We start from the raw sequence: 26,896 nt of genomic DNA on the forward strand, positions 1-26,896 counted from the left end.
TGTCGAGTTATATAATGGATCACAAACTCTATTCATGAGCTTCCATCATGTTCCTTTTTCTTTTTCATTTGTTGTTATTTGTTTTCATAAAGATTCAGATTGTTTTTATCACTTGAGACCCATGGATAATGAAGAATCCCTGATGGTCGCCTTAGCTGGAGAAGTTGCAGGTTTTTGGCCAGCAAGGGTGTCTCTTGCTTTAGGGAAAGTGCACAAGAAAAATGAGGGAGAAAAATAGGGACGGCGGGAGCTTGGGGCATATTCAAAAATCTTGGTGTGGGTGGCACCGCACGAGACAAAGGAACAAGACCAGAGGCTCTGTTGATGTCAGGAAGACGGGAGCCAGAGTGAGGAAAAATATCACAGGGGAGGCGAAAAGGATTAAGGCACCTTGATAGAGGGAGAGTGTGAGAGTGCACTGTACACAGATTTGTAGTTTCACTTTGATCAGATGGTGTTAAATGTCCCAGAAGTGAACATGTCAAAAGCAATTACATTTTACAAGATGTGTCAGGAATGAGTCATCAAGTGCCCTCGCTCAGGTCACGTTTTACAGAGCCCACTTTAGACGAGAAAAACACACAATGTGACAACTTACTTGAATTCAACTGTTAGCAAATTAAAAAACAGGATATGAATTCCCCAAAGTCCTAAATACCAACAGGAATTCCAAACAATTTTAGGAAATGAATGAAGCAAATGACTAGTTTTACGGTTCAAAGAGGATTTCACAGTCGCTTCAAATCAGAATAAAATTTTAAAAACCTCATTATCGACTTTGGAAATGCGCAAATGCGAGTCGAAACCTGCCATGATGAGCCGCGCTAAGCTTCCCCACAGCAGTTCACAGCGTTGGGTTGGTGGCAGTTGGCACGGGCTGAGGGATGGATGTGCGGAGAACAGAGGCGGATTTGTGGGATAAATTGAAACGATCAGACAGAGCCCAGGGCAGCTGTGCAAACCTCTCATCGCCCGTCTCCTGAGAGCCAGAGCAGTGTCAACGAGTGCGGGAGAGAAGAGCGAGGCGGCGGCAACAGACCAGGAGGGGGCGCTCTCTGAAGGTGCCCTTGCTGCGAGTGGGGCCCAAGGCGCTGCCCCGCGGAGCAGAGCAGCAGGGGCGCTCCGACGGGGACACGCCACGTGATTTGATCAGGTCTTTGATTGCTTCAATTATCCTCCGTGATAACAAGCTCTGCAGATGGGGACTCGTGAGCCGGCAGATGTGGCTTTTTACGCAGTCACTCGCTGGAGTCCCAGAGATGGAGTGGTTGGCTTTGTCAGCTCACAGCAGGCGCGCCATTCCTTGACTTCAAGTATGGGCTTCAAGTAGGGGCTGCATAACACGAGAAAAAATGTGTGAAGCCTTACCAAACTCTGTTGAAATCCAAATTTGACACATTTATGGCTAAAGGAAGGCTTTACTGGAACTAAATTCACAAGATTATGTATGACTTGTTTGTTTGACTCTCAAAGGGACAAAAATGAGTAGATCTCAGCCAGATGGAAGACCTCTGTGCCCAAAGTTTCAGTGTTGTAAAATCTGGACAGTTCCCGTAGAAATAAGAATCTTCCGAATGGCCAAACTCAGAATATACGAAGCCCAAGCTCATAAACCTCTGCACAGAAATATGGCTCACATTTCTGGCGCGCATATACCAGGGCTGCAGATCATCTTGAGTTTGAGTTGCGTCTTGGATAATGTGTTAACGTTTCCATTAAAATTCGCTGGAAATTGCATTTGCTTTGAATTGCAAATGCCTTTTCGATCTTTGTGAGCACAGCTGTGTCCTACATATCCCAGCCTTTATTTAATTCTCAGCTTTTGTCAAGTTTTCCCATGTCTCTCCACACTTGGTCTCACACTTGCCATTCTCACATTAGCGAAATGAGCAGCAGTGTCTCCACGACCAGTAAAACCAGCGGTCGGTCAATCGCCTTGGGGACAAACTCCCATCTACAGGGAAAAAAAAAAAAACACGCTCTTCAGAGGTCACGAGGTCAGCTGCAGGCATCGTGTGACCTCTGTTGTATGACGTCATCCCCCCCACAATGTTATTCATCGCATGTAGTCGGTTTAATCGCGAGAGCTCTGCTATATTGTAGCCTGGCCAAGAAAAAATGAGTCGCAGCTTGCCTAATCCTCTCTGAGACACAATGGCTGTTAGTGACAGTGCAATTAACCCGTTAGAGGAATGCATAGTCCGTCCATGTCAAAAACAAACATGGCGGCTCATGCAAGTATGAAGAAAACGTTGAAGACTCGAGAAACGTCGCAGACTTTGGCAGAATCAACAGGTGAAGCTGGTAGAAGCTGGTAAACAGATGTGACGGAGTTATAAAGTTCACTCTGATGATTTGAGAGGAAACGTCTTCTGCATTTGTGATTGGACCTTCGCAAAATCTGACAGTGGAAACCATTCGTAACTGTGACTATAGTTCTTGAACTAAAACGTTTTTAACAACCCAAACTAATCCCTGTCTTTCTTATAAACATATTCCAACAAAGTAAAGGTACTCTTATAAAAATAGCAGTTGCACAACACTTGTGTGGCAGGCTTAGGTGTCACAGAGGTGAGATTGTTACACTTGCTTGTTATATAAAAGGTGCCAGCATGAACAGTACATTCCCAATTACAGCCTATCTCTTGGACTAAGAAGAATGTGGGTCAGACATTACACTACGGCTACTCGCGGGTAAAGAACGATTTTGATCATCGCCAAATTTTGTCGACTGCGTCACCTGTAAAAGGTTTGCTCCAGTCTGGATTTATGAAGTTGTAGCACAAGAAAAGAGCAGTGGAAGTCGAGGGTCACCAAAATCCAGCAGGTTGTCAAATCGGTTATGCTCTAAGCGCACAAATCTGAAACAATGCTTCAGCCTGTGTAGGTGATAAGGCCAACAAGGGGAAGAAAAGGTAGTGGACCCTTTCCTACTTTCTTCCAGACATCACCTGACATCTCGAGGCCTCTGTTCCTGTCTCAAATCGACACATCTCACAAAGAGAGCCATTTCAAAGCATCCTGCCGCGACAAAGCCTTTTCAGTGCCCCATTCTCTTTCCTCTCTTTTGGCTGCCTCTTATCAGTGGGCATATTTCAAGCCCCGGGCCTTGACTCCTCTTCAATATTGAGGGCTAGTGTGTGTGTGTTTCATTGTGTTTGCCTACACTCGTGGGCACAACGGTGCACCGAGAATCAAAGTGTTATCGTGGCTTGCTGGTTATCTCTCCGAGTCAGTCAGCGTTTGGCTTGTGCCTGGCAGGTTGCAGTTAGAGCAGCCGAGGTGTGTGCGAGAGAGTCTTCATGCCCTTGTCAATCACAGTCACCCCGCCGCCTATCTCCAAAGGGCTTTACCTGTTCCCCATTCGATAAAGTCAAGCCCTATCTCTGCCCTGCACAGTAAAGCTCTTCACCTCAGACTCATTTAAGTCACTCAGTTGGAACTGACTGAGATGGGCATGGTTTTAAAGGTAAATAGTAAAGCCTGGTTGGTACGGCTATCGGGCGCACACGTTTTGGACTTGCTAAGAGACAAACAAACACTGTGGCTGATGTAATAGTTACTCTATCAAAAAGCACACTGGAACACCATTAATTCAGTAGGAAAGATCCATCCTATTCATTTACCATCTTCTTATCTTACCTTTGTTTGAACTGTGAGGAAGATTTACATAAAGGCGTTACAGCAAAGATGTTAATTACTTTTCACAGCAAACATGGCAGCTGATGAAAAGCTTTTCACAACGCCGAAACAGCACACATGTATCTGCTGAGAAATGTATAAAGTTATTATCTAAAGATGGCACTTTGTTCATATGAAAGAATCCCGTGGTTTAACAAGCTTGTACTGTACCAAGGGAGACTCAAGTCAAGGTCTGCGAGGTTGGCCGACTTCACCACTCGACTGAATAATGCTAAGCCATCTCAGTGGAGTTTCCAAAGAACTGTATGTGACATTGTTGGAATATGATTTCGACTGAAGTTTAACTGTGGTGGAACACGCTCTTGCGACCAAATTAAAAATGGCTGTGTGGATCATGTGCCTTACCCTGATGAGGCATGTCTAAAAGTAACGATTTGTTAATCTGTAAACAAGGCACTCGCGAGGCCACGCTGAGCTCTTGATGCAAAGTTCACAAACAAAGAAGATAATGGGATAGGAACGAAGATCTTTCCCATATGAGTGAGCTGCTCTGCGTGTTCTCCAAGTCTGACTCACCCTATTCATTCGCTCCTTTACGCTGCAGCCTTCATGGAAAACAATGAGGAAGAGTAAAATCAGCTTCTGCAGCAGGAGTCCCATCTGTGTGTGCACTTCCGTCTGTCAGCAGCGCCCATCGCTCTCCCTATCCCGCTCCATGCAAACAAGCTCCAGCCTCGAGTCACTGGGAGAACCTCTACAGTATTATTTATGACTTCTGACCTTTTTCCCCGTACTGTTGCTTTTTGACGTTGTGGCACGATGGTTTTATCTTCCGGCGCTTCACAACAAGCACACACTTGACACTAGGCTGGCATTTAGCTGCGTCAACAACAGCACGACAAGCAGGATGTTGTAAATGACATGGGTTTATCCACGCAACGCCTGACCTATCGACATCCAACGGGTCAAAGCACTTGACAGAAGAAATTGATGTGTAAATATAATGGATATTCTTTGAAGTATATGTTTGGAAAGCAGCATAAAACACAAAAAAACACTTGAATATTTGGAGTTTGCTTCACTGCTTGCTCTGAGATGAAGGTGATTTGCCACGCTGCGTCTTAAAGGACAAGCTGGACGGACAGAGGAAGCAATAATTACGTTGAGTATGCTGTAACATGATTATTAAAGTTTTCTGACCGTCACGCTGACTGACAAACTTCTATTTGATTTAAAGGCCTGTTCATTATTTCCAAAATCGATGCATGTCAGTCACCTTTCCGATCATTCAGTTCTTGTGATGAACACCATGTCAATGAAAACAGTTTGATGATTTGCGAGTCGGGCTGGGTTACATTTGTTTCAATGCTTCAGCGATACTTGGTTTCCGATGCCAATACCTGGACGGCACGTTTTTTGATACCTATTCACCTTATTCCGCCCCGTCCACTTTTGCCTCTTTTTGCCACGGATCGTCACTTCCTTCGTATTGACACTTCTGGTCGAGCGCAAAGTCCGTTCATTAAGCAGAGAACGAGGGAAAATATTCTTCTCTGAAATTTAGTAGATCGATTTGTATAAAATGTCCAATGTTCATTTGCACCAACAAGTCAACACTGCACCGTGTTTCTCTGCATATTCGTGTAGTAACTGATTTTATCTGGACTTCTCCAGTCCTATGGAAACTAATAGGAGTGAAGGGGGCGGGAACAATTCATGGCGCCGCCCACGGGAACTTCCGGAATAAGGATGGTACTAAAATATGTCTTAAAATCTGAAAACAGAACAATAATCATTGTTTCTGCAGGGCATTAAGGGTCATTAAATAAATTATGTCATAATTAAAGGGCTTAAAAGGCAATAGATTGGATTCAGCTTCAGTTTTGATGAATTTGGCTTCGCAATTTGGCTTTGAACATCAACACTTCCCCTCATTCCTCTGTTTGATCACATTTTTACAAATTATACAAAATGAAAAGATTATTGGGATTTGTGGAATCAAAATACTGGCATTAAAAAGCATTAGATTTAAAAATAGATAAAAGACTATTTCTTTCAAATTGTATTCAAATTGTATCATTAATTTGAGCTGGAACCAAAACTTGGTCCCTAAAGATATGAAATTTTTTCTTTCGATACTTTTGATACTTTTGATACTTTTGATACCAGTAGTACCTAAACTTTTCGTTCAATACCATACTGGTATAATTGAACGGGGCCCAGGCCTTGATGCAATAACAAAAATGATAACATAAAATCCATTTGTCGGTAGGCCTGTCACGATAACACATTTGAAGTTCGATATATTGAGGCAGGAAAGTATCGCGATAAACGATATTATTGGCTCTAACGATACTAGATACTGTCAACTCTCAGGCATAAAAATGACAGTAAACCTTTGCTCTAAAAGTGCATCATCACATGTTAAAATACCACACAAGCTGCAATAAACCTGAAATATAATGAAACTCAATTTGCTTCAGTTAGAAATCAGAAAAAGTTTTACAAAAGGAAAAATGGGGGGGAAATGCTAATGAATGTACAGACGATAAATATCGAGCCCATAAATGTATCTTTTATCTGTTATTTATTGAGGTGATACAGTAATTGTCGTGACAGCCCTATTTGTCAGCAAAGTAGTTTATTTTTTCTCTGTGAATAATGTAGGTATAATAAACAGGAAATTGTCCCGAATAAAAAACTAAGAGCTTGGCGAATATAGACTTCTTCATATTCACGGTCACAGTGTGAACGTGAGGTTGCGGTTACTGATTGCAGGTTTGCTATATGGCTCATTGGTTTGGACCCTCCAGGCAACATCTTAAAGCAAACTCCACATCGTATGAAAGGGTTAAGTATCTTTATTGTGCCCTATACTTTGATGCATAGAATGCGATTGTCATCATCCTCTTATGCAGCAGCTGTGTGACCCTTTTAAGCTCCAGGCGTATTACTATAAAAGAAATACAGCTATCCCAGTCAGGGTTATGCTCAAACTGCTGCCCATTACTTCATCCAGTCGCCAATACTGCTCAGCTTTATTAGTAGACTGTGGACTGTGGTGTGTAAAGAGATTTCTGGGGAGCCTTCACTGAAAATCCATTACTCCTCTAGCCTGTGAGAAATTTGTAGCTTCACCAATGATTTTTCAAACACACCGGCTATGCTCATTTATGATAATCAGAGATGAAGAGGCTTTTATTTGGACACTGTTAGGACTCTAATCTCCCTTGTTGAAACTTGAAGTGAGTTTGTCATTTCCTGCCAGCTATCAGCCGCGACAACAGCAAACTTCAATGTGGGATGGCGAAGATGCAGAATATCAAGGGCTGGGGGAAAGCTGGGAAAGCAGCCAGCCAACGCGAATAAAGACAGGTTGTTTTTTTTTTTTTATGTTGGGGACTGGTGCGGATCGGCGGTGCGCAGCAGGACTCTCTCGCTGCGGGCCTTCAGTGAACACAGCAAATATTGGCTCTTAATTGAGGGCCGTACTTGTCTGTCAGCATGAGGGGCATGCTGAGATGTAAAGAACAAGCACACCAGGAGGTTAAAAGGCTAATTTCCCCATCACCCTACTTTTAAAGGTATTGAGATAATAACAAATGAACCACCATTTTTGAATGTCTAGTCTCTAATGAATAACTTGTTTTCCAAACTTCCATCTTTCAACTCATTTTCTCCAAGCTTTTAGCAAATCGCCCACAGCCGCTTTGCCCCTGTATTCATATTACTGTCCTTTTCTGCAGCTGCAAAAGAAAAAAATGATCATTTAGAAAATTCCTAATGAAAGCTGTAATAGAACAATTAAGCCAGAATCCAGCTGCAGGACTGGAAAAATAGCCGTCAACACGGATTACAGCAGAAACCTCCATCAATCAAAGCACTGGGGGCGAGGGGGGCATGTGGCGTTCCAGCCCAATGAAAGCCCATCAGAGAGGTAGAGGCGACGGGAAGTGAGGAGAGAGGAAGATGGAGAGCAGGACATGCACAGGGAGGGAAAACTCAATTCAGTCAGAATCTAGGAAGAGCGCTAGATTTGCTTAGCTTTGCATATTCAAAACTCAACGCACCTGTGGAGATATTTTTATTCCGCAGAGGATGCTGACACACTAAAGTAACTTTGTGGGCTTATTTTAATAATACATCTTAATATCAGAAATTATTGTAACTTAAAGGTGCACTATGCAGCTTTTTAAGTGAAAAAAGATCTTAATATTTGTGCATGTTTAAGTGACTCAGTGGCGTTATGGGTGCAGCCTGGCACCTTTGCTTTCCCTCACAGTGGCTTTCATAACAATCTATTATCAATTGTTTTAAAGGGGTTTGTACCAGGAAGTGGCCAGAAACCCCAAAAACAATTGATTCTGGAGCATCACGGAGGCCGAGGTGAGGGAAGGCAAAGGTGCCATGCTGCACCTATAACGCCACTGAGTCACTATATGGTCAAATATGCACAAATTGGTTACACAGGTTACATAGTGCACCTTTAAAAGAAAAGATCACTAGTCAGACAAAACAAATTGGACTTATTAAAAAAAAAAATCAACAACCATTTCACACCTGGCCTCATACAGGTCAAAAGTCAGAAATGCATGAAACAAAATTTTGTGTTAACTCAGCGTTATCCAGAACCCTGTAAACAACTTTTCAAAATCTATACCCGTGAATACCTGACCTTATAGTCTTCAAGTTAAACGCTATTGTATAATCCATATACCGTTCAATATCTGGCAGGCAAAGCTGTTGTTCTGAAATACAGTATCGCACTACATTGGCCATCCGAGCGTACACACGACACCAGGGAGTGGTGGTGCAAACAGCCCACAGCTGACTCCGGCTTTGAGATGAATGGGATAGAGCCAGATCGGACACGGGATACTCCAGTGTTGTGATCTCGGGAAAAAAAAGGGAAAGTCCTTTAAATAATACAGTGCATTTAAAGGGAAAAGGTTATTTTAATCTTATTGGCAACGCAAAAACAACATCCTCTGCACGTGACAGACCAGAGGGCAGGAGTCAGTCAAGTAGCCACATCTTCCTTCTATTCTTTGCAAATACATTGTCTGATCATTTGCCTGTCGGATTATGTCACAAAACGCTTGTTTGAGTAAATATTTTTGCTACTCTCCACGCCTCTGTCTAGCTGTAGCACACGGCTATAGCTCAAGAGAAACAAAACACATCTTTATGGATCAGAGGCTAGAATTATGTGGTGAGTGACAGGACGCCATGACGGCAGCTGCAGTGGGAGCGATTGGCAGGAGAGCGGTGGAATTACAGTGAATACGACCTGCTGTTTTTAAGATGATTCAAACCGATAGAGACAGATTGGGAGAGAAGTGTTGCAGTCGATAAGAATTTGTAAAAGTCTCCACTCATAACTTTATCGTTAGGGATTATAAAACAAATAGCACGCAATGTTAGAGAAAAGAAAGTCTATTTTGTTTTCCACGCTGACCGATACATGGAGCACTGTTATATTTGTTGGTACTGGTGAGATACAAGAAGCTCCAGTCAGGCACGCTATAAGCCGTGGTGCCCCCTTGTCAGCCCTGTGCAGCCCGGACAGAGGCAGTATTATGAAGCCATGAGCCCGGCCAAGACTCGAACAATGGTCCCAGTGTGCCAGAGCCAGTGGAGCATCCAAACAGCTGGGAGATATGCGCACTGTCATGGGCTCCCCTAAACACATTTCCCACAATCCTTTGCCCACCTTCTTGTCATGCCAGGCTCGCGCAAGCATCACTGACTTTTACTCTCGTATTTATAATGTCACTTCCCCTCGCTCTACCTCCGCTGAGACCAAGGGGGAGAGAAGAGAAACTTCCCCGCGATTGTGCAGAAAGAGCGAAAAAGATCAAGAGTAAAAGTCAATATGTAATAAGAGGTCCAAAAAGCCAGCGCAGTGGGAGGTTGCGTGAAAGCGCTTGATTTAAAAGGGTCCCTCTGAAAGACGAGACAAAACACAGTGCAAACAAGGGAGGCCGTGCAATGTCACTATACTTAAAACAAAGTAAAGCAGCAACTTCCAATTTGAGGTGGGCTATAATCTGTACACGAAGCGGTGGCGCGATCTAAAAGCATAGAGAACGGCTATCAAATCTCATTTAACTACATTTGATTAACAGAGGAAGGATGATACAGTTTGCTAGTTTATTTTGAATGTTACAACGGCATGACTGGTGGCTGAAAGAATGAAGCACTTTAGGTATTTTGCATCTGGGTCAATAACTAATTGGCATTACTGGCACGTCGTCAGGATGACTGCATGCAAAAAAGATGCATTTAATACAACATAACATGTATTGTCATGTATTGATGAGCTTCTGGTTCTGTTGAAACCAACTCGCCTTACCTGATTGAACCAGGAACTCCTCTAAAGTCTGTGTAAATGTAAACAGTGCAGCACTTCTTCATGTGGTAGTAAGCAGTTCCTCTGTGCAGTTATGAACCCCGGTTTCCACTCAACCATGTGATAGTTGGATGCCACTGCTGCAGAATGATAAATCTAACAGCTGCAAGAGGTCTCCGCATATTTTGCTCTAATAAACTCTGCTGCCTTTGCACACTGTGGGCGACAACAACTCTCAGCGTTGGCATTCAACAAAAAAAACACAGTCTTTTGCTGAGGAGTAATACGTACTTTCATGCCTGTAAGTTGATTCTCTAACTACTGTACGCAGTAAAGGTATGCTGCTAACCTGGGTTCTTTTTGAGTTCACCCCCTCCAGCCAAACGGAAACATGTGTATTGAATTTGAAAAGTGTTTTAATAAGCTGGAGTACAGTTCACCAAGAACAGGCAGGCAGCAAATCTAATGTATCATGTAATGTATCTGTTAAGCAACTATAGAGAGCGCGTTTCTAGGACTGTCATCAAGAAGGCAAGAAGCGTGAGAAGGAATTTTATAGCATCCTCTGAGGTCTCGGGTCTAACGGGATTTCAAGAATGAGTGTATAGTCCATTAGAGGAATATGCATCCATAACCCACTGCACTGAAATGCCCATCTTGTCACCAGATGTCAAGAGCACATCACCACCATCCAAACCACTTTTTAATGGTCGCACAGTATACTTTCAGGAGTAGTACAAAGACGGTTTCAAATTTCACAAAGCATGATTTTCACTGGGCTTCAAGGCTACCATCCCCCATGACTGCTGCAAAACCATAGCTTGCTGCTGGAGGAATAGACCCTATATATCCCCCTTTTCCTGAGAGGCAAAGTCAGTGCATTCTTAATGGGGGAAATTAAATCACGTCGGCGGCAATGCCCGGGGTTTGGCTAATCACACCAGAGCACACTCGGAATCGCAAGACAACAGCAAGAAGCATCTTTTTTTTTTTTTTACACCAAAACATCACTATTTGTGTGCAGATTTTTCAGCAGCACGATGACTCCTTCCTGTCAAGATGCAGCAGCAGCAGCAGCAGCAGCAGCAGAGGGAAGAAGCACATGTCTTTTTGCACTCTGGCACATTTTGGGCAGATTTCAAAATGAAGCTTTAGTTGGGAATAAAACAAAAGGGGGTTTCTTTGATTGACTAACGTGTTCATTTAATTGCCAGCGTTTCTACGTGAGTTCACCTGTGCCCTGAGTGAGAGCGGTAAGGTTACACTCAGTGATGGCCAGACAGTGTAGAATTACATGGCCATTATTAGTCATCCCCAGTCAGCTCTAGTTTAAGTTACGACACGGTGGCTCCATACTGACAGAGGAGGACCTTTAAAGATGCCCCACATAACGCTGTAGTGAGAAGAAAATGATGCGTTTGAGTTTTTTGATCAAACTCAAACACTGAAATTGCCCCAAGAATGTTACCTGATATGCGTCTTGTCTTTTATATCCTCTCCATCGCTACAGAGCCGCAGAGCAGTCCACTGTGTCAAAGCGCGTATTTTCCTTGGTCGAGTCCATACTGTCTCCTGTAGATCACTGTTGAATAAACGCACTCCTGCTGAAGAGGCGGCGGCGGTGGGGAAGAACCTGGCACTTTTCAGAAGGGATATTCCCGGGGAAAAATCCTCAAATGTGGATAGAACTTGATGCGATCAGGTTAAAGACCAATTTCGGAACCAAATATTGCCAGCTAGCATTGCCTGCGCGAAAGAAACGGGCTTTTTGCGCATAAAAGACCGGCAACCGAGTCTGTTTTCAACGCACTGTCCCCAGTACAGTCAATGATAGTGGTACGTACCGCTCTATTGTTGGAGCGAGCGTCCCATGCTACTGCACTCCCCTCCTCTCTCCGGTAGGTAGGCTACAGGCAGCCTGTCCACAGCTAAACACAAAAACGTGCTGCTATGAGTGCAATGGACAATTCACGAATATATATATAGCATTTTTTTTAATGTTATATATTAGCATCAGAATCTAATTGATTTCAAATACTAAAGTTATGTATTATTTTATTCGCTTACCTAATGATTGTTTTTGTTTTACACAGGTTGCAGTGATAATAAATGCTCTATTTTCTAAGAGTGCATCTGTTGTGTTATATTTAAGCAGCGTGTGTTGCTGAGAAAATAATTCTGTATAAATAAGTTAATTAATTCAAAATCGTATTCCTTTACATTAATTATTATTTTTGATGTAGAAAAAAAAATTAAGATTGAATAAATATTTTTTTAAGATAATGAGAGACAATGTAGAAAACACAAAAATACATTTCGTTTTAATACGGAAGTCCCGCCCTTCTGCTTCCGCTGTATTCACAACATTCAAGATGTCTGCCGCCATCACTTCCCTCGCTTCTTACGGCAGCGATTCCGATTCTGAAAATGAGTCAGAATCTAACGCTGCTGCTGAAACAAACGACCCGGACGCCACGGCCCATCTTAAACCATTACAAGCCGCACAAGTGACGGCTTTATCGGTCCTCAACTCTGCTCCTGAGGTCGCTGTGAAGGTACGACAGCCAAATGTAGCCTAGCAAGCTAACGTAATTGCTAACGCTAATGCGCACTAACTATTCTGTCTTTAAGCCATATGCATATTATACTTTTAGTCCTTGTACATTAAATCTTGGTCTATTTTGATGAGTGTTATGTGACTTATTAGGTGGTAGATTGTATTTTTTGAGAGATATTTTACCGGGCTCATAATAATATAATGCGGTTACGTATAATACTAAAATTGAGTACTACTTGAAAATCGTATGATATTTATGCTATTCTCTCTTGTAATTCATACAGGAGTCTGTTGAAACTGGCATCCATCTAGACCCTACCTTGAAAGAAGTTACTTTTAACCCCTCCTTTGAAACCATGTTCGCTCCTGAGGTAAGATTTTATAGGTTACACACTGACTGCAAAACTGCAACCGTTCTTTCCATGCTGTTGTTCACATATGTTTGTCTCCACCGTAGTTCGGCCCAGATAACCCGTTCAGAACACAGCAGATGGCTGCCCCAAGAAACACGCTATCGGGTTATGCAGAACCTGCTCATGTCAACGACTTCATGTTTGAACAGCAGCGAAGGACATTTTCTACATTTGGTATGTTCTGTACTGTACTGTTTTTTTTTTTTTTTTACTTCACCAGATCCTTATTGTCGTTTTTAAATTCACCAATCACATTTTTTCAGGCTATGCTTTGGATCCATCTGTTGACATAAGTCAGGTTTCCTCTGCCAGCTATATTGGAGCTGTTGAAGAAGCTGAAAAAAGTAAAGGTAAGTGTACTGAGTGAAGGCTTTAGGTCAGAATACCTTTATGAATATTAATCATCTATTATGTACAGGTGTTACTGTGTTTGAGAGTGGGCACAAGAAACCAGATAAGAGAAAAAAGGTTAAAGGTGGTGATGCCGGTGAGATAGATAACTTCCTTGGACCTTGGGCTAAATATATTGATGAGAAAAATGTGGCAAAACCATCGGAGGTAAGAATTCTGAGGCTCATCTATCTATATAAAGTTTCTATGAACATAAATAATGTTGACCAAATCCTTTGAAAGCAATGTTTTCAGTGCGTTTATTTTTTGTTTCGAAGGATGAGAAGAAATACCTTGAAGAATATCTTGCAAAGAGGCAAAAGAGGGGGAGAGTTGAGGAAGAAGCTCCAGCTGAAGAGAAGACTATTCTCCATGGTATGAATGAGGATACCAATTCTTTACATACTTTTCTTTACCAATTTAATACTAACAAAAAGTTTCTCCACAGTTAAAGACATGTTTGACTACCAGGGCAGGTCTTACCTCCATGTTCCCCAAGATGTGGGCGTTAACTTGCGCTCCACAGAGCCACCTGAGAAGTGTTACCTTCCCAAGAAACAGATTCATGTCTGGTCCGGACACACCAAGGTCAGTGTGGGAAAAGAGATTTGTCATTGTAGTTGCTAATTAGGGCTTACAAACAACATAAAGAAGTGACTTGCTCTCGGGAAAAGTTTACTGTATTTCAAGACGGATGGCTTTCGTGCTGTCTGCATTAGTGCCAGTCCGCTTCTACTTAGTATGAAAGTGGTAAGGTTTAAATTGGGCTTTGTAACGAAAGTTACAGCCTTCAGAATCTAATTTGAAATACAAAGAGGTTTTGAAGAGATAATAAGCATGGGAAGTGCTTATCCCGAGATAATAGATGGCCTCTCCTGTCTCACACAAAAGCTTGTGTGAATATTTTAATATCTTATTTGAGAGAAAGTTTGAAGGAACTCCCCTGACTCTGCTAAAGAAGCAATTCTTTAATGCAATAGTTCAGTTCAAAGTGAAAAGTTTAAGCCAATTACAAGTGTCTGTGTGATAAGAAGCATATGGATTATAAAGCTATTAACTTGGGTCTTTATGTATTCTAGGGAGTCAGTGCTATACGGCTGTTTCCTGCCTCGGGTCATTTGCTTTTATCCTCTTCAATGGACTGTAAGATTAAGGTAATATTCAATTTCTTGGTGCCATACTTGTAGATTATTTACTCTTTATTAATTTTTGTGTATGATTTTTTATTCATTATGCATTTTTCAGTTATGGGAAGTGTATGGTGACAGAAGATGTATACGAACCTTTATTGGTAAGTAGGCCAACTAGCATGTCATTTATTTTCATCAACATCGATAAGATTTCCCATCACATACTGTAAGGTGGCAAGACAATGAACCATGTTTTGACATGTCAAGGCAAAAATGCTTTGAGCCCTGTGGGAAATGAGCAGCCATGACAGCCCACTCTGCATTATTGAACACTGAATAACATGCCTGCTGACCAATGAAGACGCGTACGCTCTTTAAAATGGAGAAAGGTCCAAGGAGGCTAGACTAAATGCATGCAGGTCACTCTCATAGCTCAGCTCACTGTCAGAATAGAGATTGTTTGCAGCCTGCGTTCTGCTTGTCAGCTCCTTCACAGATTATGCATAATTCAGCAGCGCTGGCGGGCTGTGGGAAAAGGGGGGCAAGGGGAGGCACCCGCCGGCACACACAGGCAAACGGGGCAGAGGCACAGCTGAGCAGCACAAATAAACAGGAGAAGAGAAAGTGACTCGGGGGGGGCTTGTGAGTTTCAAACTGTAGGTGGTTATTTGCTTGCATGCGCTGACACTTTTTGTCATTTTTAAGTTAACTTTTTTAAAGGTAGTGAATATAAGGCTGCAGAATGGTAAATGCCATGGAAATGGTAAATGTCAAAATATCTCGTTTCCAAAGAGCCTGTACAAAACCTCATAACATCTTCAAACATGCTCTATAACGTACGTGACTTCTGTGTTGGTTTAGTAGTTCATATGCCCAAATTTAAAACATAAATAACAAATCTATTTGCAACCACAATGCGAATGGAACATACTGCTTTGTTTTTTAGGTAGAGATTGAAGCTGTGCCCAGAATGCCAGCCACGTCTCTGCCAGTCTGTCTCAGGGCAGCCGTATCCAGAGCTTGTCACGAGTTAACTAATTTAGCGCCCTTTAAAGTTTTGTTTAGTTTAGTTTATTGGTTTATTTGGTAGGGACAGTGCATGTTAATGAACAAGCCACACTGGATTGTAGCCTGAGGATAATTTGCATCCGTTGTCCCACACTCGCAAGTAATAGAAGGGCTCTAAAATATTTACACGGATTTCTATCTTTTTTTTTATTTCATTGAAGATGTTTGAGTGTCAAGACCGTCAGGGACATACGCACTCCCTGTTATTGGAAGTTTGTGTAGTTTCTGTGCTGCTGTAGTCGTCTCCTGAGTTTGGAGTGAGATGGCATATGCTCAGCCTCAATAGTCACTCTTATCAGTGCTGAAACAGTCTTCTCCTGAGCCTGAAGAGACAAACGGTCTGGGGGAGCCTCGCTTCACCTTAATGTTACAAGAAAAACCCTAAGGCAGGGGTGCCCAAACTTCTTTACTCTTTGGGCCAAAATGGAACATTTTTAATGGGCTGAGGGCAGAATGCAACAACGGTTTGCATGTAATGAGGATATGCAAAGAGAATTCATGTCTTTGTTTATTGTCTATTAAGAGAGGGCAGCAGTGGTGTTTTCATCAACAAAGATGTCGGAATCATTTCGTTGACCACCTGTTTTTTACGACGATGAGGAAAAAATAGCTCTTTGGGGACTAAAACATGACATTTATGAGTTCACGTCAATGATATGAGACAAAAGTGGTTTGTCAGACCGTTTGGGAAACAGAGCTTGTGCGTGGAGCGAGACAACACACCCGCTACACGTGACACGGAGCGGCACCGTCAGCGCACGTGGAATCGCATGCGGCAGCTTGCGCCTCTCTCTCCCCTCTCTCTCCCCTCTCTCCCCGTACGTCCTCCATGGAGAGCCTCTGACAGCGATGTCACCAGGACTTTCTTTTCTCAGGACAGTTTTAAAGTTTTATCTCGAAGCAATGATCAGAGGACCAGGAAGGCGGGCGCTTTTGGGAATGTTCACAATAACACTTCTGTCAGTGCCTATTGTGGTGTTATATGTTTGTCAAAAGCAATTATTTAAAGCCAAGAGATTCTTATTATTTATAATAATAATGCATCGGTTTTATATAGCGCTTTTCTGGACACTCAAAGACGCTTTACATTGCACTATTCATTCACTCCATACTCGGTTGTGGTAAGCTACTATTGTAGCCACAGCTGCCCTGGGGTAGACTGACAGAAGCGAGGCAACCAGTCTGCGCCATCAGCCCTTCCGACCACCACCAACCACTCACTCACTCACTACATTCGCTAGGCTTCCTGGTGTTACCAAACGGTCTCCCATCCAAGTACCGACCAGGCCCTTCCCTGCTTAGCTTCCAAGGTCTGACGGGATTGGGCAGAGCAAAGGCGGTATTTATCCCAATTTCCTATATTTAATCAAAATTAATTATTAGTTTTATTAATGAAACTTTACTTAAAGGGCTAGTTTTCGTCTGACTTAATCATGACTAAAACATCATATTTAGAAATTACTAAAATGGGACTAAAACTAAAAGCCTTTTTTATCCAAAAGACTAAAACTAAAAGAGCTGCCAAAAACAACATTGGAGGACAGAATGGTTTGGTCTCCTGACGAATTATTGACAGTCTACTCAGCGCAGAACTGAATCAAAGTTGATACTCTCTGCACCGCCATGTTTGCCCGAAGCCCCATTTTGGCCACCTTTGACCTCAGGGGTAACATGGTTTGGGACAAGACCGTCATAACCAAGAATGTTCTTCTTTGCATATTTGTTCCTACTAAAATCATGCCTCCTATTTTAACACTATTTTTTTAGACTGTGTGAAAGGCGTTTCCAATCAATCTAAAATCTTGATATAAAATTGATTGGATCTTTTCATTTCCATAGGTCACAGTAAAGCAGTGCGAGACATCTGCTTTAATAACGTTGGGACACAGTTTCTTAGTGCCGGATACGACCGGTACCTGAAACTCTGGGATACTGAAACAGGTAAAACATCGCAGCTTCTTTTTTGTGTGTCTCTCACCCTGACTCCTGACTGCCAACTATAGTTTTGTTTTATGAAGATCAGCACAAACTAAAAACTAATATTGGATTGAGCATTTTACTATTTTAACTGGTATTTTTTGTAGTGATTAATAAATGCCCCCGCTGCACTTTTTTGCCAGTCCAGCAGAGGGCAGACAAGAGTTAAAACCTCTGTCCAAAACATACAACAGCATAATGTTATCTGAAGATGCCAAGAAAAAAAAAAACTTTCAATTTGAATAGTTGGATGATGAGCATTTTCTTACCGCACAAATACTACTCACTTTTATGGAAAGCTGCAGCGGATTATTCTGGGGCTCTGACTTTTCCATGTCCTTTCTTTCACAGGCCAATGTATCTCTCGCTTCACCAACAGAAAGGTCCCTTACTGTGTCAAATTCAATCCCGACGAGGACAAGCAGAACCTTTTCGTTGCTGGCATGTCTGACAAGAAAATTGTCCAGGTGAGGTTTGCGTGTGCTGCGTTTCAAAGCAGCTCTGACATGGCGGGTATTTCACATCTTTGTTTGCACTCTATAGTTGTACAGCTTTTTAAAAATAGTCTTATCCTTCAGCGGTATGCTGCTGTGTATCACAAGAGGTAAAGGGGCTGACAGGAATAGAGCAAGCCATTAATCACTGGCTGCATTAGTGCTAAGGAGAGGCAAAGGTGAGGACAAAGTGTGAACAAAATCACAAGTGCTAAATCTGACACCATAGCTTTAAATAAGGATGAATTACAGAAGACATGACCACAGAATTATCATTGCTTTAACTGACAAAGGCTTATGTTTTAATTGACCTCTACTCTGACCTACTCCCGTTGGCTGTTTACCTTTCATGCCTTGTTATAATTAGCTTTCCCCCTGTTGTTCTTTCGGGCAGTGGGACGTCCGGACAGGGGAGGTGGTCCAGGAGTACGACCGTCACTTAGGCGCTGTCAACACCATCACTTTTGTGGACGAGAACCGGCGCTTCGTCAGCACGTCCGATGACAAGAGTCTCAGAGTGTGGGAGTGGTAAGTGAACGCTAAAGAAAATCGTGAAAACGCACTGAGCCACTAAAGATGCTCTTCCACTGGCAGACACTACTCAGCCCACAACTCAGTGCCTCGACTGCCGAGGCTAGGGCCAAACCGGTCTGACCAGGTATACGTTTTGGCACCGGCCTCTGGCTAAACCATGACTAATGTGATGTGAACAGACTCTGATTGGCAAATGGATTTAATATTTCACAACATCATACCGCTGTTCTAAAATGGCATTTTGCTGATATTAGCATTTAGCCGCCTCGGGGTCCCCCCAGAACAGCTGGAGGAGGTGTGCATGGATTGGGAAGTTTGTTTAGTTTAGTTTATTTATTTATTTATTTGAGCAGGGACAGTGTACAATATACATTAACCTCAAAGGGAGAGATGCATTGTACCAGGTTATAGCACTGTAGTCTGGGCATCTCTGCTGAGACTGCTGCCCCCGCGACCCAGCCCCGGATAAAGCGGCAGAAAATGGATGGATGAAAGGATGGATGGATAGCATTTAGCCGCTATTAGCACAACTTTAGCTGGGGTTAGCATAACATTTGCAAGTTGCTTACCTTCATAGTTGTCTTTTAGCTGCTTATTTCCTTGAGTATTAGCCTTGGCACCTCTGAATGATTCCATTACCCCCACCAGAAGACAGCATTTGTCTACATTTCTTCTCATCGCGGCTCAAAAAACTGTTAATGACGTTCTGTACAGCGTGCTCCTGTGTGAGGGCACCTCCCACAATAACTATAGTTATGTTGTGTAGCGGAAACACAAGCGTGTACTGGGTAGAGTCGGCGTGATAATGCGAGTACATAGATTGTGGCGTGCGCGGTAGAGCCGTGTTCGGTGGAAAGACAACTTAAGTCGTCGGGCTGTTTTCTTCATTAGTGCTCGGGCTGCAGGTGACCTCCGGTTGACCCTCCTTTGGCTCCTCCAGCGGTGCTGCTCAAATGCCTCACAGCTTACTGATTTTGGATTCAGCGGTTGCTTTATGTTTTTTTTTCACTCTGTGCAACCACAAGTCTGTCCAAACCATGTGCCAATTGCATATTTTAAATACATTTGCATTTTAGAAAGGACATTTAAAGGGGGGTGTTATGCAAAATTGTCTTTTTTTGAGCTTTTTACCATGTTACAGTGTCTGTCCCTCAAATCAAAGACAGCTCTGTTTCGACTCACTCGTGCATCTTTGTGTAATCTTTGAATTTTTTCAAGTGGCTATTCTTGGCACCGTGGTAGCAGCTCCCCAAAAGCTCCTACTGTTCCCGAAAAGAGATTGAGATTATTCCCAAATACCTGCAAAAAGCATAATCCCCCACATTACAATTTGAGCACATTAAACTGTATCTTTTTTAAATAGTAAGTATTATTGCTGCTCATATTAAATAAAAAACACATCGTAGCATAAGTTCTGTTTGGTAAAAGTCGGTACAATACAGTAAAACAGCACGGAGTCAACTTGAATTTGTTTTTGCTCTTGAAGTCTGAGTTCAAGCAAAGCGCTACACACTTATGTCAACAGAAACAAAAAACCCTACACAGTCCCTTGAGAGGGTTGAGTGCTCAGAGCGTGAGAGCAAAGAGAAAGCAATTCCTCGCAGTGTGTTCTTTTTGTTTAGGCGCTGTAGCAAGCTAACTGTGGCTCACGTCTGCGACACTTTTTTTACTCATTTACGCAGACTTTTGAGAATAGAAACGTAGAAGCAGCTGGAGGGAATTGCGAAATGATGACGCAGCAGAATAGTCATTGTCTAAACATGCTCAGCTAAATACAGCCTTAATTGCAATTTCGCATATGGCTCGGGAACACGGTGTTAATCGAGTTTCGCTGTCAGGTTTGCTGCTCATTTTGCAGATGGTGGAAATTTGACACATTTATATGAATATTCTCAGATGTGGATATGTAAAACAAGAAAATGCAGACTTTGAACTGTTTTATCATGATGCAAAAGTGGTGCGCAGTTTTATTTATCAAGTTGTGCGTGGAATAAGACTAAAATAAAGTAAATTAGGAAAACCATGATTAAACCATGTCATATTTAAGACCTCAATGTGATATACAGAATCTTGGCTTCTGGGTTTGCTCAATATCGTGTTGTAATTTAGCAATAAATAATGCAGCCCCTGTAAAAAGCCTTAGGGTCATGATTTTGTTTGTTTGTTTGTAAATGTACCAACATTTAAATGCAGCAAATCCATGGTAGAAACAGTGCTTTCGAAAGTTCTCATAAAATATAGAGTTTGTTGTGTTTTTGCCATTTCTCTTGCTTTAACTGCGGCACATGGCAGAGAAACGGCCGTCCATTTCTTATGCACAAGTCCCTCTTGTGCGCTGAATAATGTGTTATGCGTTCTCTTCCCTATCGCACTCAAAAACACAGGTGGAAACATTTATTTCTGGAGTGCGACACATACTTTCTTACACGGCTATGGTTCAGTCTGGCTCAGAAACCCAGCGGCCCTTAATATTTTACTGTCTCTGCTGCTCCCCTGTATCTGTTTCCAAGGGTTTGCATTTTTCATTAAGCCAAATCTGCTTCTTTAAGTTGAACAAGTTCACTCCAGCTGCTGGGCATCACTGTGGGAAAGCTTGACACTCTTAGTTAATGCGGGTTGTGAGGGAAAACCTACTGCCCAGGGAGTTCCCGTTATATTACAAAGAGAATAGCAAATAGCTTTTTTGTATATCGTTATGTTGCAATGAAAAATACATAATGGTAATAATACTTCAGGTCATGGTTTTCTCCACAAACTCGTAATAGAAACGTGTAGAGAGTTCACTGTTCGGTTTGTCATCTTTTATGCTGGCATGGGACTGGCTGAAAGGCAGGTGGCCGCTTCGTAATTTGTGTATTTCTCGCCGTATCAAAAATAAAGTTGAGCGTTTCCCAGCCAGGTTAATTAAGCTGCATTGCTTAATTACGCCAACCACGACTACGAGATTTTCTTCATTTTCTGCCTGTATTACATGCTGTAGTAATTTCTTCTCTGTTGTGTCTCGTTTTCATAAAAGCTGACAGTTGAATTTCCTTTTTCGCCTCAGGGACATCCCGGTGGACTTCAAATACATCGCAGAGCCTAGTATGCACTCCATGCCAGCTGTTACGCTCTCTCCCAACGGTGAGTTGTCCAAAACGCTGCGGGGACACTGGCCGCCTCCAGGGAAATCATCTCAACTTTACCACATACTGTTGCCGCCTTTCAAAACGCCAAAAGCCTTAACTTTAGTGAATTGTCATGATGAGGAAGTTGACAAGCGTCTCCGACATCGCTATGAGCCGATGATACATTTCTAATCATTTGGGATGCTCACCAGCTGTCACTTCACCTCAGTGTTCTCCATTAAAACAAGCAGAATGTGTCTTAATGCGCGACGCGCTGCGGCGCTCACAGCAGACAGCACTTTGGAGTAATGACATGTCGCTGTGCATCGGGAGGAAACAAGAGCAGCTACTCAGAGATAAATATTTGTCCAGGGACTACCCACTTGATTGAGAAAAAAAGCGTGACTGCTTTCTAACAGGAAGTCTATGTTGCCTTGTCAACGCAGTAGTTACATCGAAAACAAACCTACATCTAGCTACCTTTATATACTGTATCACAACTGTGCATTTTCATGAATAGTAGAACCAGACAGCGCTCACCTTCACTTACTCGTGCCAAACCCAAGCCTGGATTTATTGAATAAATTGCACGATTTTGGAAAATTGAGATTATTCTGATTTAGATTTTAAAATCAAGATTATGTTTTTGTGTGCGTTTTAAACATGTTCAGAACAGCCTTAACCTTTGAGAGAAGACTGAAAATTAAGCCATATTATAGTTAATATGAGATGTAGAGATCTAAACTACAGGGTTAGCAAGTTTTATACCTGATTAATCCCGAAAGAGAGTGAGCACATTCCAGAACCACAATAATTGCAGCCTTTGCGATTTGCTAACTCCGACTATTGACATTGCAATAGCGATTAATACTCTACACCATACCGTATAGCAAGTCATGAAGCTGTATATTGTGTTATTGTATCATTAGTCAAGTAATTATTGCACACGTTGCTTTCCAAACATTTAAATTGACGGCGCAAAAATCCCTAAAACATTGGGATAATGTTACATTTGCAACATGATGTCCAGAGCTGTGAGATTCTTGTCATATTTTGTCTCTGTGGCGTGTATTTAAGAATCCATTCTCTGTGGGAAAGCATTGTCAGCTAAATGGCACACAGTCCCTTCTGGCACTACATCCCCAGCATCTGTTTCCATCATTGTCCCGCCTTTTAATACTGAGCAAGTCTGCCAATGTCCCGCTTTTCTCCAGTCAGTGTTTCGACATCTGTGCACCGTGTTGTTTTCTTTTCTCTATTGTCTGTCTGTTTTGTTTTTTACTACAAGCCACGTTTGATGAAACCAGACTGAACTGTGTCAAATTTATATTGGCACATTTTTATGATGTTTCCTTCGAGATTAGCCGTGAATCGTGTTATGGCTTGACACGAAGGGCTTTCTATTTTTTCTGACCATGATGCTTTTTTACTGAGTACTTTTCAAGTGAGCAGCCTTGGATAGAAATCATCTTATTTGGCTAATCTCGTCTATTCAATAAGTGGAAATGAAAAGACAAATTTGCTCCCAATTTTTGCCGGGGGCAGATGGGCCTTGCGGCTCTTCCGTTAATTATCTCAAATCTCTTGTTAAAATACTTGGCTCCCGCGATGAAGGCCCGCCCCGCACTACACCGGAGCGTCTACCGTGCCAGGCTGGCTGCTTGTTAATGGCAGAACAAATATTTCAGGGGCAGGTGGGACTGCGCAAAGAAGATGAGACACCAGTGGCGGCGTGTTCAGCAAAAAGGGGCTAATGATAACTGCTGATTTAATGATACCTCTTACTTGTTTTGATAACAGCTACAGCATGTAAAAATGGTGCCAGTTTGGATAGCTGTTTAAGAGAGCTGCATTTTTCTAAGTTTATTAGTAGAACTCCATGCAGGGCTTCACGCTGAGTTCAATCAGAAAGGAAAAACAGCTTGTACACACATAGACATTCACCATAGAGAACATGAACGGTCTTGTCAAATTACAGACAAATACACCAGTTTATAAATGCTTGTACAGGAATATTAAATCATGAGCTGTATTTAAAGATGTGGATTGTCATTTCTCTGCGTAGGTAAGTGGCTGGCGTGTCAGTCCATGGACAACCAGATCCTTATCTTCGGCGCGCAGAACCGCTTCAGGCTGAACAAGAAGAAGATCTTCAAAGGGCACATGGTGGCCGGTTATGCCTGCCAAGTGGGCTTCTCTCCAGATATGAGGTACGTTTGAGGTCCTGGCTATGTACACAGCAATCAATAAAACATGGACAAGTGGGATTAGTTCAATTCAAAAAAGGGAAGCACTGATTCAGTTTGTCGCATATGCTGGACCTTAAGGCATGTTTGCCCTTCTATGTACATGTGCCACTTCTCAGCGCGTAGGATGATGGTATTTGTCAGACAGCAAATATTCATTACTGTTCTAAGGGATCTTATTTGTAATGAGAAAATAGAGAAAGATAAAATAAAACCGTAAAAACATAATGTGGTGAATGTATTTTCACAGTTGATTATTTTTAGAGGCATGAATTGAACTGTCTGCTCATGTTGATTTCTGCAAATACACCCATTAAGATCCGTCTCACCTCACTCCCTTTTCTCGGAGCAGGTGGCTCTGTAACCATGGCAGCGTAGAAGCCTCAGAAGTTATTGCAAAAACAAACTTCAGCATCTTTTCCTGTCTTCTACAGCTACGTTGTGTCAGGGGACGCAGATGGGAAACTCAACGTTTGGGATTGGAAGACCACCAAGCTGTACCACCGGTTCAAAGCGCATGACAAAGTGTGCATCAGCGCCCTGTGGCACCCTCACGAGACCTCCAAAGTCATCACCTGCGGCTGGGACGGTCAGATCAAACTCTGGGACTAAAACGAGGGCGGGTTCTGTGCTCTCAAGCAGGACTGAAAGAAATGTATTTTGTGAAAGCCACACGGCTGGTATCCAGTCTGTCGCAATGTATTTTTATTATTCTCGCAGGAAGTGTTGTCTTTAAAAGTTGCTTCTGTTGAAAAGGCGTCCTTAATAATGGAGTGGCTTCGCTCACATCTTTTTAATACTTTAATTTTTTAATGTTGATGTTGCAAGAAAACATTTGTGAACCTTGCGAACGCTTCCAACTTTCAGTTATTACCAACTATTTGTGGAAATAAACATTGTGTACATTTTACTTCCTGTTTCTTTCATCCGTCAACTACAGAGTTTAAACAAGAACACACAAGACAAAAGTCACTCAGAATAAATGTTCCATTTATTGGACTTAGTGGTTCACGTTATTCAAGTTTATAGATACCGGCACTGATTCATATCCACAGATGAAAAATAAATTTACTTTTCAATTGGCAACACAAACGTATTTTTTCTTCAATGGCTTTTTTCTTGGTCCAGAAGCAGCTTATTGTCTTCTACTCCACCTTCCGAGTCTCATATTACTGTTTTAAACATGAGTAATAGATCCACTTTGACTTTACCAGAGACACGATCATCTTTGTGTCCATACATGTATTTACAAGGCATTTCAACATCGTACCTTTTTAAACAGCACTGCATTTACACTGATTGCTTCAGATGTTCCCACAGATATCCGCTTTCTTACTTGGTCTCTCATTACGCACCTTTTAACAGAATGTATCTGGTTCCTACGGCGTGATTCATCCCTGTTTGATGCGGTGCCAAGCCCACACAGCAGTAATGTGTGCAGGAACAGACGGCAGAATGAGGCTGGGGGGGCTATAGGCGACGGTGACTCAAGCTGACCCGCAGCCTAACACCTTCGCGCTGTGGTCGTGAACTATCTGCTACGGCAATTACTCCGTCGGGCCGCAACAAGACTGGGGTCACTGCGAGGGCAAGAGAGGAAGATAACAGTTTTTAGCATTGCACGAAAAGGTCAGTAAGAGGGGAGAGGAGAAGTGCGGTCTAATTCAGAGCCACTGCGTGTTCACCCAGCTCAAGGTATAGGCGCTGCTGGCGTTAAACACATCCCTGTGCAAAAAGACCCGCGGTTTGCTCGGGTCACTGTACACGTGGAAGAGGAGGAAGCCCGCCCGCTGCAGTTCCCGGAGCAGACTGAACCAATAGCGCACCACGGAGGGCTCGTCTCCCGGGACCTCGAAGCCGGCCCAGTGCAGGTGGACCTCCAAAAGCAGCTGTCCCACGGAGGCCAGAACTCCCTCCAAGATCAAGTTCTCCAGAATCTTCCACTCCGCGCTCTCCATGTCGGCCTTCAGCACGTCCACCTGGAACAGACGTTAAAACAGCTTTTATTTTTCCAAGGTAATCATCAGCGTGGGCCATTGGTCGTGTGCCAATTTGGAGAGGACATGAAAGCCTGTTTAAATACTTTGAGAAGCTTTGCAGCCGGTGGAGTGAGTTGATGGATGGTGCGGGGGGGAAGGTGTGACAAGGCATGGCACAAGAAGCAAAACTCATAATATGAACCGTTAAGTCGGCTACAGGTTGCATAGGGGTGGGCAATGTGTCTAAAAATTGTCGCATTTTCTTCTAGATCTCAATTTTATGATGATTTAGGTGGTGCTCGTACTTAAATTCACACTTCAATGTGGTTGGTTCAATCCACTGGGAAACGAAACGGCATAAAACAGAAAACCGCTGAACATAACAATCTCTTTAAATTGAGAAATCACAATCCAATATGTCACAATCTCAGTCTTCATTTTAGCATCAGAATGCGTGGGGCTCAAAGCTTACAAGCCAACATACAGTGATTCAGTGATATTTACTGTGTGGGGTGAGATGGACACAGATTGTTGTGTCCATCTCAGCCAACATACAGTGATTCAGTGATATTTACCGTGTGGGGTGAGATGGACACAGATTGTTGTGTCTGTGGTGAGAGATAAAGCAGGTCACGGTGCCCCATAATCAGTTTTAGCCGCTGAGCGAGGTCATGGTTGTTCAGAGAGTACACGCACTTAAACGTGAGAGATACAATCATTTTTAGCGGTATACTTTAAGCAGGTCGGCCTTTATCAGAGGTCAGTGTTTGACTATTGCATCAAATTTGTCATGCACCATCATTGTTCCTTTGGTGCAGGGGTCGGCAAGTTTGCTCGGTGGAGGGCCGGTTTTCTTCGTCGTCAAAAGACAAAGGGCCAGACCCGCCAATTGAAGTAATTGAGGTAAAGCATCACTTTCTACATATGCCAGTGTTGTACATCATATATGTCCATCTTAAATTTGTAAAATTAAATAGAAAATCAAATAGAAATCCCACTGGAAATCA

General features: G+C 42.6%; 3 protein-coding genes and 1 long non-coding RNA gene across 7 annotated transcripts in view; 1 reads left to right on the plus strand and 3 right to left on the minus strand.

The window, feature by feature from the left end:
• Positions 1-11,858, minus strand: part of wasf1 (WASP family member 1) — a 51,076-nt gene extending 39,218 nt beyond the window's left edge. For 2 of the 3 annotated variants that reach the window (XM_079571960.1, XM_079571959.1), the window contains exon 1: positions 11,463-11,856. The gene's annotated coding sequence lies outside the window, so the exon portion shown is untranslated. Of the gene's footprint in view, positions 1-11,462 lie in introns of all 3 variants that reach the window. The other variant, XM_079571961.1, reaches the window with a different exon arrangement.
• LOC306974624 overlaps positions 1-26,896 on the minus strand; it is a 106,919-nt gene that overhangs the window by 41,086 nt on the left and 38,937 nt on the right. The window lies entirely within an intron of this gene.
• cdc40 (cell division cycle 40 homolog) lies at positions 12,359-24,694 on the plus strand. The gene is made up of 15 exons (XM_079571957.1): positions 12,359-12,549; positions 12,836-12,922; positions 13,009-13,138; positions 13,228-13,314; positions 13,383-13,522; positions 13,633-13,729; positions 13,803-13,942; positions 14,434-14,508; positions 14,600-14,645; positions 17,392-17,493; positions 17,881-17,996; positions 18,418-18,551; positions 21,604-21,680; positions 23,730-23,874; positions 24,345-24,694. The coding sequence occupies exons 1-15, from the start codon at positions 12,367-12,369 to the stop codon at positions 24,520-24,522; spliced, it is 1,737 nt and encodes a 578-aa protein (XP_079428083.1). The 5' UTR covers positions 12,359-12,366; the 3' UTR covers positions 24,523-24,694.
• mettl24 (methyltransferase like 24) overlaps positions 24,907-26,896 on the minus strand; it is a 39,288-nt gene continuing 37,298 nt past the window's right edge. For both annotated transcript variants that reach the window (XM_079571966.1, XM_079571965.1), the window contains exon 5: positions 24,907-25,889. In XM_079571966.1, the coding sequence (XP_079428092.1) occupies positions 25,575-25,889 (315 nt within the window). In that variant the 3' untranslated portion in view covers positions 24,907-25,574. The remainder of the gene's footprint in view (positions 25,890-26,896) is intronic.

This window comes from Gobius niger (genome assembly GCF_951799975.1).
Source record: "Gobius niger genome assembly, chromosome: 15".
NCBI lineage: Eukaryota > Metazoa > Chordata > Actinopteri > Gobiiformes > Gobiidae > Gobius > Gobius niger.